Here is a 14,899-nt window from a genome sequence, read left to right on the forward strand (position 1 = left end):
AATTTTAATCGGAAAGAAGAGACCATGAAACTTAGTGATATTTGGACAATAGCACTACAGAATTGCTAGACAGTTTTATCCGTGACAAGATTACGATCGATAGTTAAGTTTTATCTCTGACAAAGGTTATCTCTGCATATCACGTGTAACTCTGGTCACGCCCACTTTCTACGATACATAAGTCACTCTCAGACGTCCGACCCGTCAGTCGGCAAGACTCACCGGAGGAGAAACACCCCTCTGAAGATGTCCAGCGAAGCACTGGACGAAACGTTAGGAGCTGAAGAGTTTCATGGACCACGACCTTACATCCCGCAAGGTTTACCAGAAGATATGTCATCCGGTCGTGAAAGCCTTCATACTATGAACTGTCTCTGTGCCACTTTATGAAGGTGTTATGTGAACACACTGCGTATCGTGCAGGCTGGTACTGCTGTGATTGTGTACACTACCAAAATAGGTTTTCTCATCAGATCACATGCTGAGGAAGAAATAAGTTACTCCACTGATATATCTCATGTGTGGTGGAACTTTATTGGTTTTGTTGCCTTCATACAGTGGCAACTACATCTAAAAAGTCCTAAGAGATGATTTACTGTTGCTCTTCTTGTGGCTTACCACGTGCTGTCTAATGAGAAAAAAGCATTACGCTTAGGTAGCCTGCACCATATGACAGTTCATGTGAGACATTTCAGTCAGTACTTGGATATTTGGCTTGTGGTGTCACTATGCACTATATCTTCCCCACCATCACCTCTCTTCATAAAGGTCAGGAACAACAATTACTAAAGTAATGGCTACATATGTCTCAGAACACTATCAAGAAGTTGTTTGATAGATCCCTTTTCGCTATCACTTTCTGTACGGTTTTGTAGAAAAACGTGGGCCCCATATTAAACTCTTGCTTCATAGTGACTTATGAGCCTCTTCTTCACTGCTGTTTCACGTCAGTCTCAGAAGGTCAGATATACTTTTGAAGCTATATTATGTAATATTTGCTGTTATTCTTCCTCAATTGTTCCTCCAGTTATGTTAGATAAGAAACTCCTGTCTCTTGCAACTGAATCTTTATTTTGCTTCTAACGAAACATGTTTTGCCTACTCATGCTAGGCATCACCATCAGTGGTTTTCATTTTTCCTATCCTTTTCATGTATTGAAGTAACCTTCTGTAGGCACTAGGGATGCATACAGTGCAGGTTCCCAATTGATAGATCACATTTATACATTTCACGACACACAGCATGTTGCACGTGGTCTTGCTCACTTGCTGCAGGATTAATGGTGCTCTGGTGCCCCTACCGTGAACAGGTGATACCTTAGAAAAAATTAAATTAGACAGATAATGATGTTTATGTCAGTTTTATCCAAATAGTGGCTTAACATTGGAGTTGGTGTTGTTGAGTGGAGCAGAGCCAAGTTTTGACACTCAGAACACTTGCCATAGATGCATGTTAACATTCCCACGTGGCAGCATGCAATGTCCACACCTTTTCCACAATGAAATGGTGTCCAAACAGGACACAACAAGAAATTAACAGTGAACTGGAAGACCACAGAAACTAGGCACAGGTAGATGGACTTAACCACACTATCCTTTCTTGATGGCACAAGGTGACAGTGAAAATGCCTCACTTGCCCCACACACCACAGCTGTTAACAAGGTGAATGCTATGCCAGATGTTCTTTCTGACAATTTTACACCAATAGATGACCCATCCAATCCTGATCACATCATGTTTGTGAATGATCAACTTAACCAATAGAAGTCTGCTGGCACTTACAGTCTCAAATTATATGTTGAAGCTGCAGTTGACTATTTAGTGGGCATCATTAATGCTGCACTCGAGACTGGTGTGCACATAACAACTTTGAAGACATGGAAATAATTGTCATCCCAAAGCTAAGGGAAGATGCACAATCTTCCAAGAAGTATACACCCACCAGCTTGCATCAGGTGATATCAAAACATCTGCTTTTTCATTCTGAAGGAATGGGAACTTCTCCTGAACACCCAGTTCGGATTCTGACATAGGCATACCATGACTCAACAACTTTTGGAACTTGCAAAGAACCTACTGAGGCTGCCCAATAATGTATTTCTTTGCCATCGTTCTTGGTGTGCCACGTCTATGTGACTTCATGTGGCATGATGGTCTCTTGTATTAAATCTTTATAGAAAGTGTACCGATGCCGGGCCTGAGGCTTTTGCACATCTACTTCCAAAAACACACTTTCCATCTGCACACAGTTGTTGTACCATCATCCCTATGCCACAGCCAGACTGGCATCCCACAAGACTATTCTTAGGTCAATTCTGTGCACGGAGAATCCACCACAGATACCGCATCTGTAGAAGGTGTAATATACTGATGACACAGCATTTTACTTGAAAAGTCGTGAGCCCCATTTTGATCAGTACTGAGTGCAGCAAATGACAGACCAAATCTCAAGATGGGCAACAAAGTGGTGGCTTGGGTTTATTGTGAGAAAGATGAAAGCTGTGATTATTACATGGTGTAAGGTGTTGGCATCACTACAACCTTCCCACATCAGAGGCACTCCTTTTTTCTGGGGCAGCATAACTGTCTTGGCATTACATAAGACTGCATCTAATGTAGTGCCAACATCAGTGAGATCTGGTGCAAAGAATTGTGGTGTGTGTTAAATTTCTAGTCAAATCTGCTCCCATCATGGGATTGTTACCTACAAATGCCCTACATCACTGTTCTTGGAGTAAGCAACTATTATATAGATAACACCAACAACAACCACACAGAGGTCCTACATCTGTCCTGGGCTTATTCAGCACGTCAGCTGCACATCCTTGCAGGCATGCCGCAGCTACAAGAACACTTTAAGCAGATGGGACAATCATTTTATGTCAAGTAAGAACAAACCAACTTACATGAGGTAGTCAGTAATTTCATTCACAACACAGCATCTTATAGTCAGACATGTTACACAAGTAATAACTGATGTAACAGAAGTCCTCTCATTTTTGTGCATGCCAGCTGCACATTCCCTTGGTCAACTGCATCTGTCACCACAGGAACGTGCTGCATTGCACTCAATGATAAAACAAGCATGCTAGTCTCAAAAAGTAGTGTAAAATATAATGACAGCCATCACTGAAAGATAACAGAAGAACAGAGTAGCAATACTTTGAAGGAGAGGTGCTACGGGCTGTAATTTAATCAAACCTGGGTGAAAGGATTGGTTGGTTTTGAGGAAGGGGACCAAACAGCAAGGTCATTGGTCCCATCGGGTAATGGAAGGATGGGGAAGGAAGTCGGTTGTGCTCTTTCAAAGGAACCATCCTGGTATTTGCCTGAAGTGATTTCCAGAGTTCATGGAAAACCTAAATCAGAATAGCCAGACATGGGTTTGAACCATCGTCCTCCCGAATGCAAGTCCAGTGTGTTGATCACTGCACCACCACGGAATGAAAGGAGAGCCCAGCAGTGTAGAGGCAGTGTGTTGGCTAGCTTGAAATACTATTCTTGGTAGCAAATACTAATGCGTATAGTGCCATTCAGTCACATTGTGCATTCTGCTGTTAGTATCATACTTCCAATTTTTGTAACCTTTGCAATATGCTCCTTCATTTCTTCTGCATGACATGTACAATTCTGTCAAAGATAAAATAGAAAACTGTGTAAAGGACAAACTTCTCTTCACAGATTGACAATATTTCCAAAATGTATCTATCCTCAGTACTAGATTTATATAGATTCCAGTGAAGATAAGCAAGCAGTTTACATCCAGACGGATAATGGCTTTAGACTGTGAAGAAAGAGATCCAAGTCTCTGAAGTTTCCTTTTCCTTTAAGTAGACATATGGATAAAATAAAACAATAAGCTTTTAATATGGAAATCATTACTAACAGTATTTCTTCATATTTTTGTTATCAGTTATAACTTTTTGCTTTAATTTTTACAGATTCATAGACATGGCATTGCGTTGGAATATGGAGGAAGATGTTCTAAGCAGTCCACTATCACAGATTAAAGCACAAATTCTGACAGAACTTAACCACAAATTGCAAGAAAATTCAGAAATTGACCTCGAAGATGAGAGGTAAATGCTTTACACATTGCATTAATCATATTCCCTGGATACTGTTGAGAGCATTCTTTGGATATGGATAGCAGTCAAAGATGCACATTTCATTCACGTACAGTACAGTCCAGTGATGTCAATTTATTATGATTGTGGAACTTCTGTGTTAGAAACAAGAAACAGAATGACAAAAGGGAATTAATAACCTGCAGTTAATTAATAAATGATGCATAGACACAATTACAACAATGAAAATAATCAAATTTTGACAATATAAGGTAATGGGATAGATAAAAATTCTACTCACTAAGTGGCAGCAGGAGAATACACACATAAAAAAAGGCTTTACATATGCAAGCTTTCAGAGCCAGTGGCTCATTCTTCTAGCAGAAGGGTTGAAGCGGAAGGAAGAGTGGTGAAGGGAAAGGAACTGGAGAGGAGTAGGAAAAGGGATAATTCAAAAAAGTCTTTCAGAACCCTAGGTCTGGGGAGAACTTCCAAATGGAATGAGAACAATTAACAACTCAAGAGTTTCTCCCACCTTCAAGCAAGCCATTCTAGTCACATATCATTATATTACTACTATTATTACCTAGAGGATTAGTCCTATCTAATGGATTAGTTCTATGAGTCCTTGTGAAGACACTCTTCATTTTGGTAAGAGATGCACCAACAAAATTTTTTTTATTTCACTCTTAAACTGCATGTCCTTACATACAGGATAATTTGACTATTCTGGAGGTTATTGAATACATGTGTTCCCATGTATTTTACTCCTTTGGTAACTACATTAAACACAATTTTGTGTCGATGTTTTGATTCTAGTATTATAATTATATTTTGCATTTTGTGAGATAGCTGAAATATTAGTAACGGCGTGGGATGTTAATGAATTTTTGAAGAGATATTTGTGGAGTGGTCAAAGATTAAGGCATGGCTTGATGGCATAGTGGGTAAATGTCAGATTACTGATCCAACATCCCGGGTTTAATGTTCAGTTGATCCAAGAACTTTTTCTGTCACTTATCACTTATTTTGCCTCTGGCGACGATTTGTCATTGAAACAAAAGGCAAATTTCACTGTTGTTTAGCATTGCCATCAGACTAGATCCCTGTATAACCAGGCCTTCATGAATGTATGTGATAGTAAGAAATACCAAGTTTTGAAGCTGTTTTTTCTTTTTAAGTAACCACCATCACACCACCAGAAGAAAAACACCATGGCACTTGCATGTGACATCACACACAGTGGCCTGTGCACACCTGAGCAAATGTTTTTACAGTTCAAGTTTTAGTAAAAGTAAAAGCAGCTTTCAGCTTTGCATACCACAGACTATTGACAAAGTAGTTAGGCTCTTGACAAGCCATTTACAGTCTGACAAATGTGATGGTTCAGATTACATGATATAAAAAATAGCTATGAAATTACACTGATTCTCAGGGACAGCACCATCCCTCAAAGGTCTACTACTGCCTCTTTATGTATCACCAACCTTTACACTAATATTCTGATCGACAAGACACTGCAAATTGTCCATACAAATCTTTTAATACAAAAGAAGATGAGTGTTGGAGAAATACTTGAGCTGCTAGAACTAATATGCTTATCTCTTTCTTTTAATATGTCTGCTTGTGTCTGTATGTGTGGATGGATATGTGCGTGTGTGCGAGTGTATACCTGTCCTTTTTTCCCCCTAAGGTAAGTCTTTCCGCTCCCGGGATTGGAATGACTCCTTACCCTCTCCCTTAAAACCCACTTCCTTTCGTCTTCCCCTCTCCTTCCCTCTTTCCTGATGAGGCAACAGTTTGTTGCGAAAGCTTGAATTTTGTGTGTATGTTTGTGTTTGTTTGTGTGTCTATCGACCTGCCAGCGCTTTTGTTCGGTAAGTCACCTCATCTTTGTTTTTATATATAATTTTAACTACTTCCTTTTTAACAATAAAACATATTTTCAGAAAGCCGTGAAATGGGCTGTAGTCTGTCGGGCATTTTACTGGCATTTTCATAAATGATTTATAGATTTTTTAAAAATAACAAATTCATTGTTGATAACATTCTTATCTGTCTCAGATATGTCAGTATTACATTTGTTTTACTCCATGGTGATGAGCATTATGTAATGAATCTAGCCAACAAACTCTTATCAGTTGCATGCAAACATCTGATTTACTGTGGAAATAGAAGGTAGTGGATGCATCTGCCATCTTGACCCAAAGGTTAAAAAGGAAGGTACAAGTTTTCTTTTTTAGATATATTCCGTAAGCCTACCACTGTGAACTTATTTATCGGTGCTGATTCGTGCCACATCTGTGCAGACTAATGAGTATTTTTTTTCATTCATTGTTTTATACACTTGCAAAACTGAACCTTGATAGGGATTACATAGATAGGGAAACATATATTATTGTGCAAATAGGTATGGGTAAAGGATGTAAAGAAGAGTTTATTTGTAATGCAAGCAAGATCTTTTTGATAAAGAAGCTTCCAGTCATGTTACAACTGATGGAAACACTAAGTAAGCTTCCATTTCATATTCAGGTCAGTTTTGTGAACAAATTACCAGTGCTTTCAGAAAAGCTAAAGTACAGATTGGCTTCCGTACATAGAAGAAACTCAGTTCTGTCCCTTCTGTAAACTGAAAGGTAAATAAACTTCTGAAGTCAGGTGTTTACAAAATTACATGCAGGCCACGTCATCGTATATGTGTGGGACAGACTGGTTGTGACTTTATATTTAGAGGGGGTATAAGTGCCCTTGGATGTCATTTACACAGTGAGACACATAATCCTAACAATGTCCTGAACAAGCAAATTAACTCAAATCGTAAATAGTTCTTGGATATTTATAGTGTTTTATTGGATGTATAGCCCTGGTTTTGCTCTTACTCATACCAGCATCTCACTTTACTCCTGTGTCTGCTTATTATTTTAAACCGCCTCCAACAACCTCCCCCTCCCCTCACTTTTTATTATATTATTTACACTTCACATATGTGCTCATAACAGCTTATAGTTATGTTTATGGCTTTCATTTTTAGTCTAGGCCACTGACCTCTGGTCCCTGTAGCATTGTTTTATCTGTTATAAATATGTTACACATTGACTGTTCTGATTTTAGTTGTATGTGTATGTATGAGCATTTTTTTTACATTGTTTTGATGTGCTAATATGTCAGCACTGAATATTTGATTCTTTTTAACTATTTACGTCATGCAGTGCATGTAAGTACATTAGCATTTATGTATGTTTACTGTTCACTTAGAACTGGTAGAGAATTGTATTCTTCAAGGTTTTTTTGTGCTTGTCATCTGTAAGCTATCCTTATTTTTTTTATTGTGATTGCTGTACTTTTTTTACGCACTGTATAGGTATACACTGCTAACTAAAACTGTGTCACTATGTAGTTTCATACTTGCATGTGCAACACCGTCTGGCATTGAGCCCTTGTACCCTTGTCAATAGTCACACTGAGAATACTGTAAATTATTCTGTGTAATTATTTTATATGACATTTATCTTCTGCAAACATTCTCACCTTTATTGTAAATTGCATTGTATTCTCTTCATTTAATGCTGTTCGTAAGTCAAATATGATGGCACTACAGACTGTCATGCTCACTTTTGTAACACCATTTGGTGTTCAAAATTTGTATCCTGATATAATGATCGGTAACCTTGTGTCAATCTACTTGTGTTTGTTACCACTACAGCATGTAACTATTATGTCCAATGGCTACTTGAAGTTCTTATGATTGCAATGTTTTAATTTTATGTCTCTGTTGTTTTTGTAACCCATTTTTATTTCAAATGTAATTAAGTGATTTATTTTAACAGATATCTGATGGCTGCAAATGCTGAAATTGCATAATATTTGTTTAATAAGGTCATTTTCCATTCAGTCAACGACTTTTCTTGCAGCATCCTATTGAACATTTCGCAGACTACACATAGTTTTCAACATGGTCGCATACCATCTTTGTGACTTTATGTCAGGGCTATGGAATTAATTACCATAAAAAGTTCATAGTCCTCAACATAATTAAATATACAGAACTGTTAATACACTTCTTTGAGACAAGTAGCAAGAATTACATGTCTTTTAAATTGGATAAAGAAGAAATAGTGTCTTATCTTGATGGGAAATTTGAAAATATCAGATCTGTGCAAGAACATGTAGAGAGCTGTGGTTGAATTTTACGAGGATAGTTGATCAAACTTTGGATTGGTATGCACCTAGTACAGTGGTTCCAAATCAGCAGATAATTACCCTATCAGGGGCAAAATATAGCTTTCTGAGGGGTAAAAACAAAGTGATGAAGTTGTGCTTCAGTCAAAAAAGTTATTTTTAAAAGATCATTAATGTTATTATTATTTCAAAAGACTGTAATACTGAGTTCTTAAGTTACTGGAAAAATAAGAAAATCAATACTTTCTTTATATACAGTCTGTACTTGTGTGGTGACATTACTACTCCACAAAGTTGCCAGCCAAATTCAGGCATTTGTTGTACCAGAATACAAGCTTCTTCATCCTTTCATCAGTGAATGGTACCACGTGGTGCTGCAGCCAACTGTTGACAATATACTTCAGCTCCTTGACAGTCATGATGTGGTGAGTAGACAACAAGGGATTCGTCCTGAGTAAGGGAAATTGAAAAATCTCCCAGTCAAAAAGTCTGAATTTTTCATCTGTTCAATTCACAGTATGAAATCACACATTGACACAAAGGAGAATGGTTCCTTCAGTAATCATCCCACACCGTTTGTTTTGGACTGACTTTTGAAGTTTCATAACTGTCAGTAACTGATGGTTGCATGTGATGCCACAGTATTCTGATATATTATTCTCACCAAATCTATTGTCAAGTACCTCTCCAGTCACAAAAAACTGTAACCAATACATTGTGCTTTTATAGCGTCCCTCTGAATTTTCTGGGCTCATTGGGAGAATGAGTGTGCATCCACTGTTTGGACTGTTCCTTAGTGTCAGGTTCCATATACTGCACCCATGTCTCATCCCCTCTGTTCAAAAATTACTCCCCCTTCTCCAGGGTACCACTAAAGGAATCTTACTGTTGAGGATGTTGTTAGACATTTTGATAACCCCTGTGCACAAAACTTGTGTTAACCTGATCTCTCTGTGCCGATGTTAAATAAATTTGTCCTAGAAATCTAAGGCACATTATGATGTGAACTGATGCCTCACATGCTTAATTTTGTTAACATGCTGCACAAGTTCATCAGCCAGATTTGAATGTCTTCCTCACCAATTTTATCTGGCACATCTGTGCAACTAGTCTCGAGATTTCTGCAATTATCCTTCACAGCACCATGACTCCTAACCCTATCTCCATACACACGACACACTCAATAGCATTGACTCCTTCTGCTTGCAGGAAACATACGACAGAATGTACCTCACAACTGGCGTGAGTCACACTAACAGGGTCCATTTCAGTCACTTTCTGCTTAAACAATGATGAACAAAACAGAGAGCTTACTGATAAATCATGACTCCAAAGTCTCCTTTTCCAAATATGGAAGTTCCATGAAGTTACAAGTGTTTGTTTACTGTTAATATCTGATTGTAGCGAAATGCAGGAAGGTCTGCAGCGGATAGGCACTTGGTGCAGGGAGTGGCAACTGACCCTTAACATAGACAAATGTAATGTATTGTGAATACATAGAAAGAAGGATCCTTTATTGTATGATTATATGATAGCGGAACAAACACTGGTAGAAGTTACTTCTGTAAAATATCTGGGAGTATGTGTGCGGAACGATTTGAAGTGGAATGATCACATAAAATTAATTGTTGGTAAGGCGGGTACCAGGTTGAGATTCATTGGGAGAGTCCTTAGAAAATGTAGTCCATCAACAAAGGAGGTGGCTTACAAAACACTCGTTCGACCTATACTTGAGTATTGCTCATCAGTGTGGGATCCGTACCAGATCGGGTTGATGGAGGAGATAGAGAAGATCCAAAGAAGAGCGGCGCGTTTCGTCACAGGGTTATTTGGTAACCGTGATAGCGTTACGGAGATGTTTAACAAACTCAAGTGGCAGACTCTGCAAGAGAGGCGCTCTGCATCGCGGTGTAGCTTGCTCGCCAGGTTTCGAGAGGATGCGTTTCTGGATGAGGTATCGAATATATTGCTTCCCCCTACTTATACCTCCCGAGGAGATCACGAATGTAAAATTAGAGAGATTAGAGTGCACACGGAGGCTTTCAGACAGTTGTTCTTCCCGCGAACCATACGTGACTGGAACAGGAAAGGGAGGTAATGACAGTGGCACGTAAAGTGCCCTCCGCCACACACCGTTGGGTGGCTTGCGGAGTATAAATGTAGATGTAGATGTAGTTAATTTATGAACAGCCCTCATAATAATAAACTCTAATATTTCACAGGCAATGCTGTTATTTGTAATAAAGTGATATTCAAATAAAGCTGCACTAATATTCCATCAGATCTTATAAGATTTCTATCTGATTAAAGTATAGGGAAATTGTTTTAAATGTTCAGAAATGAAGATTTATGTATAGTTCACAAAACATAGTATCCTATCACTAGAACACCAGTGAATCACAACTGGAATCAGTCAACTCAAAAACACCTGCATTTATGTGAAGTGGATGGTAACCTTTGTTCATTGGTTGGATACGGAAAAAATGCAATCTACAAAAAGATTGCTTAAATGCTCTCACATGACCCATCCTAAACTATTGCTCAAGTCTGTGGTGCCCATATGAAGTAGGAGCAACAGACTGATTATTATTATTATTATTATTATTATTATTATTATTATCATTGTTATTATTTTATGTTGGGGGAGTGGTCATCAGTCTTTTGACTGCCTTGATGCAGCCACCCACAAATTCTTCTCCTACAAGAGGATATAATGAATGTATGTAAAGAAAAGCAGCACAGATGGCGACAGGTTTGTTTCACCCTTGAAAGTGCTTTATGGAAATGATGGAAAATGGAAATGATCATATGGCACTGTTCGCCGGGAGGCCCCATTCGGGGAGTTCGGCCGCCGTATTGCAAATCCTTTTTAGTTGACGCCACTTCGGCAACTTGCCAGTCAGCGATGATGAAAATGATGATGAAGAACACACAACACCCAGTCCCCTGCTGGGAATCGAACCAGGGCCCCCTGCATGGTAGGTGGTAACGCTACCGTTACACTACGGAGGTGGACTATGGAAATGATGAAGAACCTAAACTGATAAATGTTTGAAGATGATGTGAATTGTCCCACTGAGACCCACATCCCAAGTTTCAAGAACCAGTATTAAGTGTGCAATCTAAGAATATATATTATGCATATGTCTTGCTCTCATAAATACCATGAAGAGAAGACTAACAATAGAAAACAGAAGTTCACATTAGCAAATGATACAAATAAGATTAAATTTTGAATGGGGGAACAGTATGTACAGTGTGCTGAAAGGTTCAGTGCCAGGCTTGCTCCCATTATTGATCTACATAATTACTGGGGGCATTGGAGGATTCTTCAAAGACTGTAGTATTTGCCAATGATAGATGTATATTGACAAAAGATCCAAACACATACATACCAGACACAGGCAGTAGAATAATGGAACAGCTAGCTGTACAACTGGTTCACAGCCAATATCTTAACCCTTATTCTTGCAGAAATTCATATTATACTATTTCAAACAAATCATGATTTACAATACCAGAAGTGGAGATCCCCCAGAAGTGGGAATACACTGGATGAGGTTCAGTGTGTAAAATTCCTGGGTATCCAGATGGATAATAAACTATTGTGGTATGAGCATGTGCATAAGTTAACCAAAATGCTCAGTTTCAGCTGCTTTATTCTCAGAAATCTCTCTCAGTGTATTGACCTGCAGGCAGGATTGCTGGTTTACTTTGTATACTTTCATACAGGTCTGTTTCATCAGTGTTGCAGAAGCCTCCTCAGAAACCAGGGTATTATTACTCTGAAATCCCAGCCCAACAATTTTGAAAGCCCACCAGAATGCATGGATCTAGATGACAGCTGCTAGGTAGCGCTCCTAAAATTTGCAAGGACTGCTGTCACTGCTTCAGCGCTATGCACAGGCCACCCATCTCCCCCCCTTCCCCCCAACCTCCGTCCACCAGCCTATTGGCACTCACAGCCCCCCTATGATGCTAGCAGCGCAGGAGGGCCTTGGTCCTCAGCAGTTCACTCTCGAGACTTGTCATTCTGCCTTTTGTCTTTATCATCTGTCAGTTGCTGTTGTTTCTCTGTGGTCTTTGGCAACTTGACATTGACGCCTTCAGTCTGTCAGCTACTACCTCCTGGTCGTGTCCAATTCCTGTTACTATTAATACACTTACATGCCAATACATTTATTTATTTAGTGTACAGATGAAATTAGAATTATCATACATAGAAATTAAACACATGGAATTTACAAAATTAAATTGTCTGTAACATGTGCCTGTAAATTTACTATTTCTTTGCATATGGATGATGTATAATATTTCTTTCCCAGTAATAACTACATACAGAATAAATAGTAATATAGATAGTAAAATGGTATGTATAAACTGAAACTTATAAAGATAGAAACTTCTCACAGGATTTATCAGAGAAGTGCATTACATGTATTGTAGGTGAGTTTGTAAAATTATTTTCTCGATGTTTGAGATATTCATTTATTGAATAGCAACATTTATCAATTAAAAATTTTCTATGTTCTAATTAAAATTTATATCCTTTAAGTCTTTAATGTATAGAGGCACTGCATTACAGAGCATGATACCTATATAGCTTAAGTTCTTCTAAGTTCATGCTGTTTTTATTTGTCCTATGTGAAGATCGTTCCTGTTTTTGTTTATAGTTGTGACAGTCAGCATTTGTGTGTAGATTGCTTAGTTTTGCTTTGGGTAAGAGTACACATTTAACTATATTGTGTGATGGCAGAGTAAGTATTTGTAATTTCGTGAAAAGAGATCTGCAATAAGCTTGTGTAGGTCTGTGGATAATCATTTGAACAACCCGTTTTGGTAAGATAAAAAGTTCTTTTAAATTAGATTTTGAGCTGACCCTGAATGCTATTTCATATGAGGCAACAGAGATGGTGTTTGTGGTTAATAACAAGAGTGAATTTAGGGTGAACTCAGCAATTCACCACCATAGTACTAGAAATGCCAATAATATCCCTATAGGCTATGCATCCCTCTCTAGTGCAGAAGTTGCCAGTGTATGTCAGGCATGAAATTGTAAACATCCAAACAACTGATACAAAAGAAAAATACCTCAGTAACATTTGGACTCAGGATTGTAAATGCTGCCCAACTCTAATATCTGAATGTGATAGGTCTGATTTGGCCATTGTATAGACATCCAATAGTAGACTGTGCAAGGTTAAAATGATTTGTTTGAAGTACTATATAATGACAATATCTGAGCATTATAAGGTGAAGAAGAGTGGCTTTTTTCAAAGCAGTTGTTTTCCCCTCAAATTACATGTATAAAGTAATTTGAAGTACGTATAATAATTATTAGTTTGAGTAGGTAGGTGCTAGTCATAATTTGTTATTAGTATCAATAATATTAGAAAAAGGATAGAGTGCTACTGACCATAAAGATGAGCTATTGAGTTGCAGAAAGGCATAATGAAAAGGCTGTTACACGTTTCTAGCTTTCGGTCAAAGTTTTCTTCAGTGAACATAACATACAGAGATTCACACAAGTGAGCACACATCACACATAGATGACTGCTTCCATTAACAGCTCCAACCCCATTTATGCATGAGGTGTGCTTGCCTGTATAAATGTGTTTGTATTTTCTTTGCTGAAGAATGTTTAACTGAAAGCTACTAGTGTGTAACAGTCTTTTCATTGTGCCTGTCTGCAACTCAACTTGTCATCTTTACAATCAGTTGCAATCTATTCTTTTCCTAATATGAATAATATTCCAACCTGGAATTTCCATAGTTTGATTTTGTTACTAGTATACTTTACAGAAGTACCCAACAATGATTTCTTTCCCCTGTTGATGTATAACTTGACTTGTTTCGCATCCCTGAAGGCATTGTTCCCTAATAATTCCATAGAGCATAATGTGTGAGTCAGTAAATGAATGAATGATTAGACAAGTTACAGCACACACATTTAAGCAGTTATCCTTCCCTTGCTCCAGGCACAAATTGAATGGAGAGAAACCCTAACATGTGGTACATTGGGAAGCCTGTCTGCCTCGAACATCACAGTGGTTTTCTAGATATGGTTGCAGATGTAGATGTACTTCATGAAGAAGGTCGTCACAGAATCTGATGCAAAGTCATCACATGTGTGAAAATTATGTAAAAACTATGGACTTCATGGGGAACATAACTATTGACAGTAGTGTATTTATAATTTTGTTTTGGAGGGAGCTATAACTTTCATTGAACAATAGTTCAGACTGAAAATTAATTTTTTTGATCCTTATTAATTTTTATAAATAGTGTGCCACTGATTTATATTTGTTTAATTAGAACACTAATAACATTATGATAATGATTTAATGAGGTTATGAATTACATCATGAAATCAGTTTTATAAGGTTACAAAGATTGAATAATTTTAATATAACATAATCCAGTTGCTAAGAAAAATTTTTCACTTATTCTATTTATTGCCTATTTTAACAGTCTAGACCCATGTTAATTTTCTGTGAAGTGTATAAAATCTGATCTTGTATGATACTTTATTACACATAAATAGAATAAATAATTACAGTGTTTACAAGAAATTTGAAGGACAAATGGAAGATGCCATTCTCTTTGTTTTGACATATCCCTTATCACATTGTAGACATCAGTCCTTTCTTCT

General features: G+C 37.8%; 1 protein-coding gene across 1 annotated transcript in view; it reads left to right on the forward strand.

Moving 5' to 3' along the window:
- The first annotated feature begins 2,711 nt into the window (after positions 1-2,711).
- The window catches only part of LOC126484682 (meiotic recombination protein SPO11), a 255,803-nt gene continuing 243,615 nt past the window's right edge, over positions 2,712-14,899 (forward strand). Inside the window, exons 1-2 of the mRNA XM_050108276.1 lie at positions 2,712-2,887; positions 3,943-4,080. Coding sequence (XP_049964233.1) covers positions 2,712-2,887; positions 3,943-4,080 — 314 coding nt within the window. The remainder of the gene's footprint in view (positions 2,888-3,942; positions 4,081-14,899) is intronic.

The sequence above is a fragment of the Schistocerca serialis genome, chromosome 6, assembly GCF_023864345.2.
Source record: "Schistocerca serialis cubense isolate TAMUIC-IGC-003099 chromosome 6, iqSchSeri2.2, whole genome shotgun sequence".
In the NCBI taxonomy this organism is placed as follows: Eukaryota; Metazoa; Arthropoda; class Insecta; order Orthoptera; family Acrididae; genus Schistocerca; species Schistocerca serialis.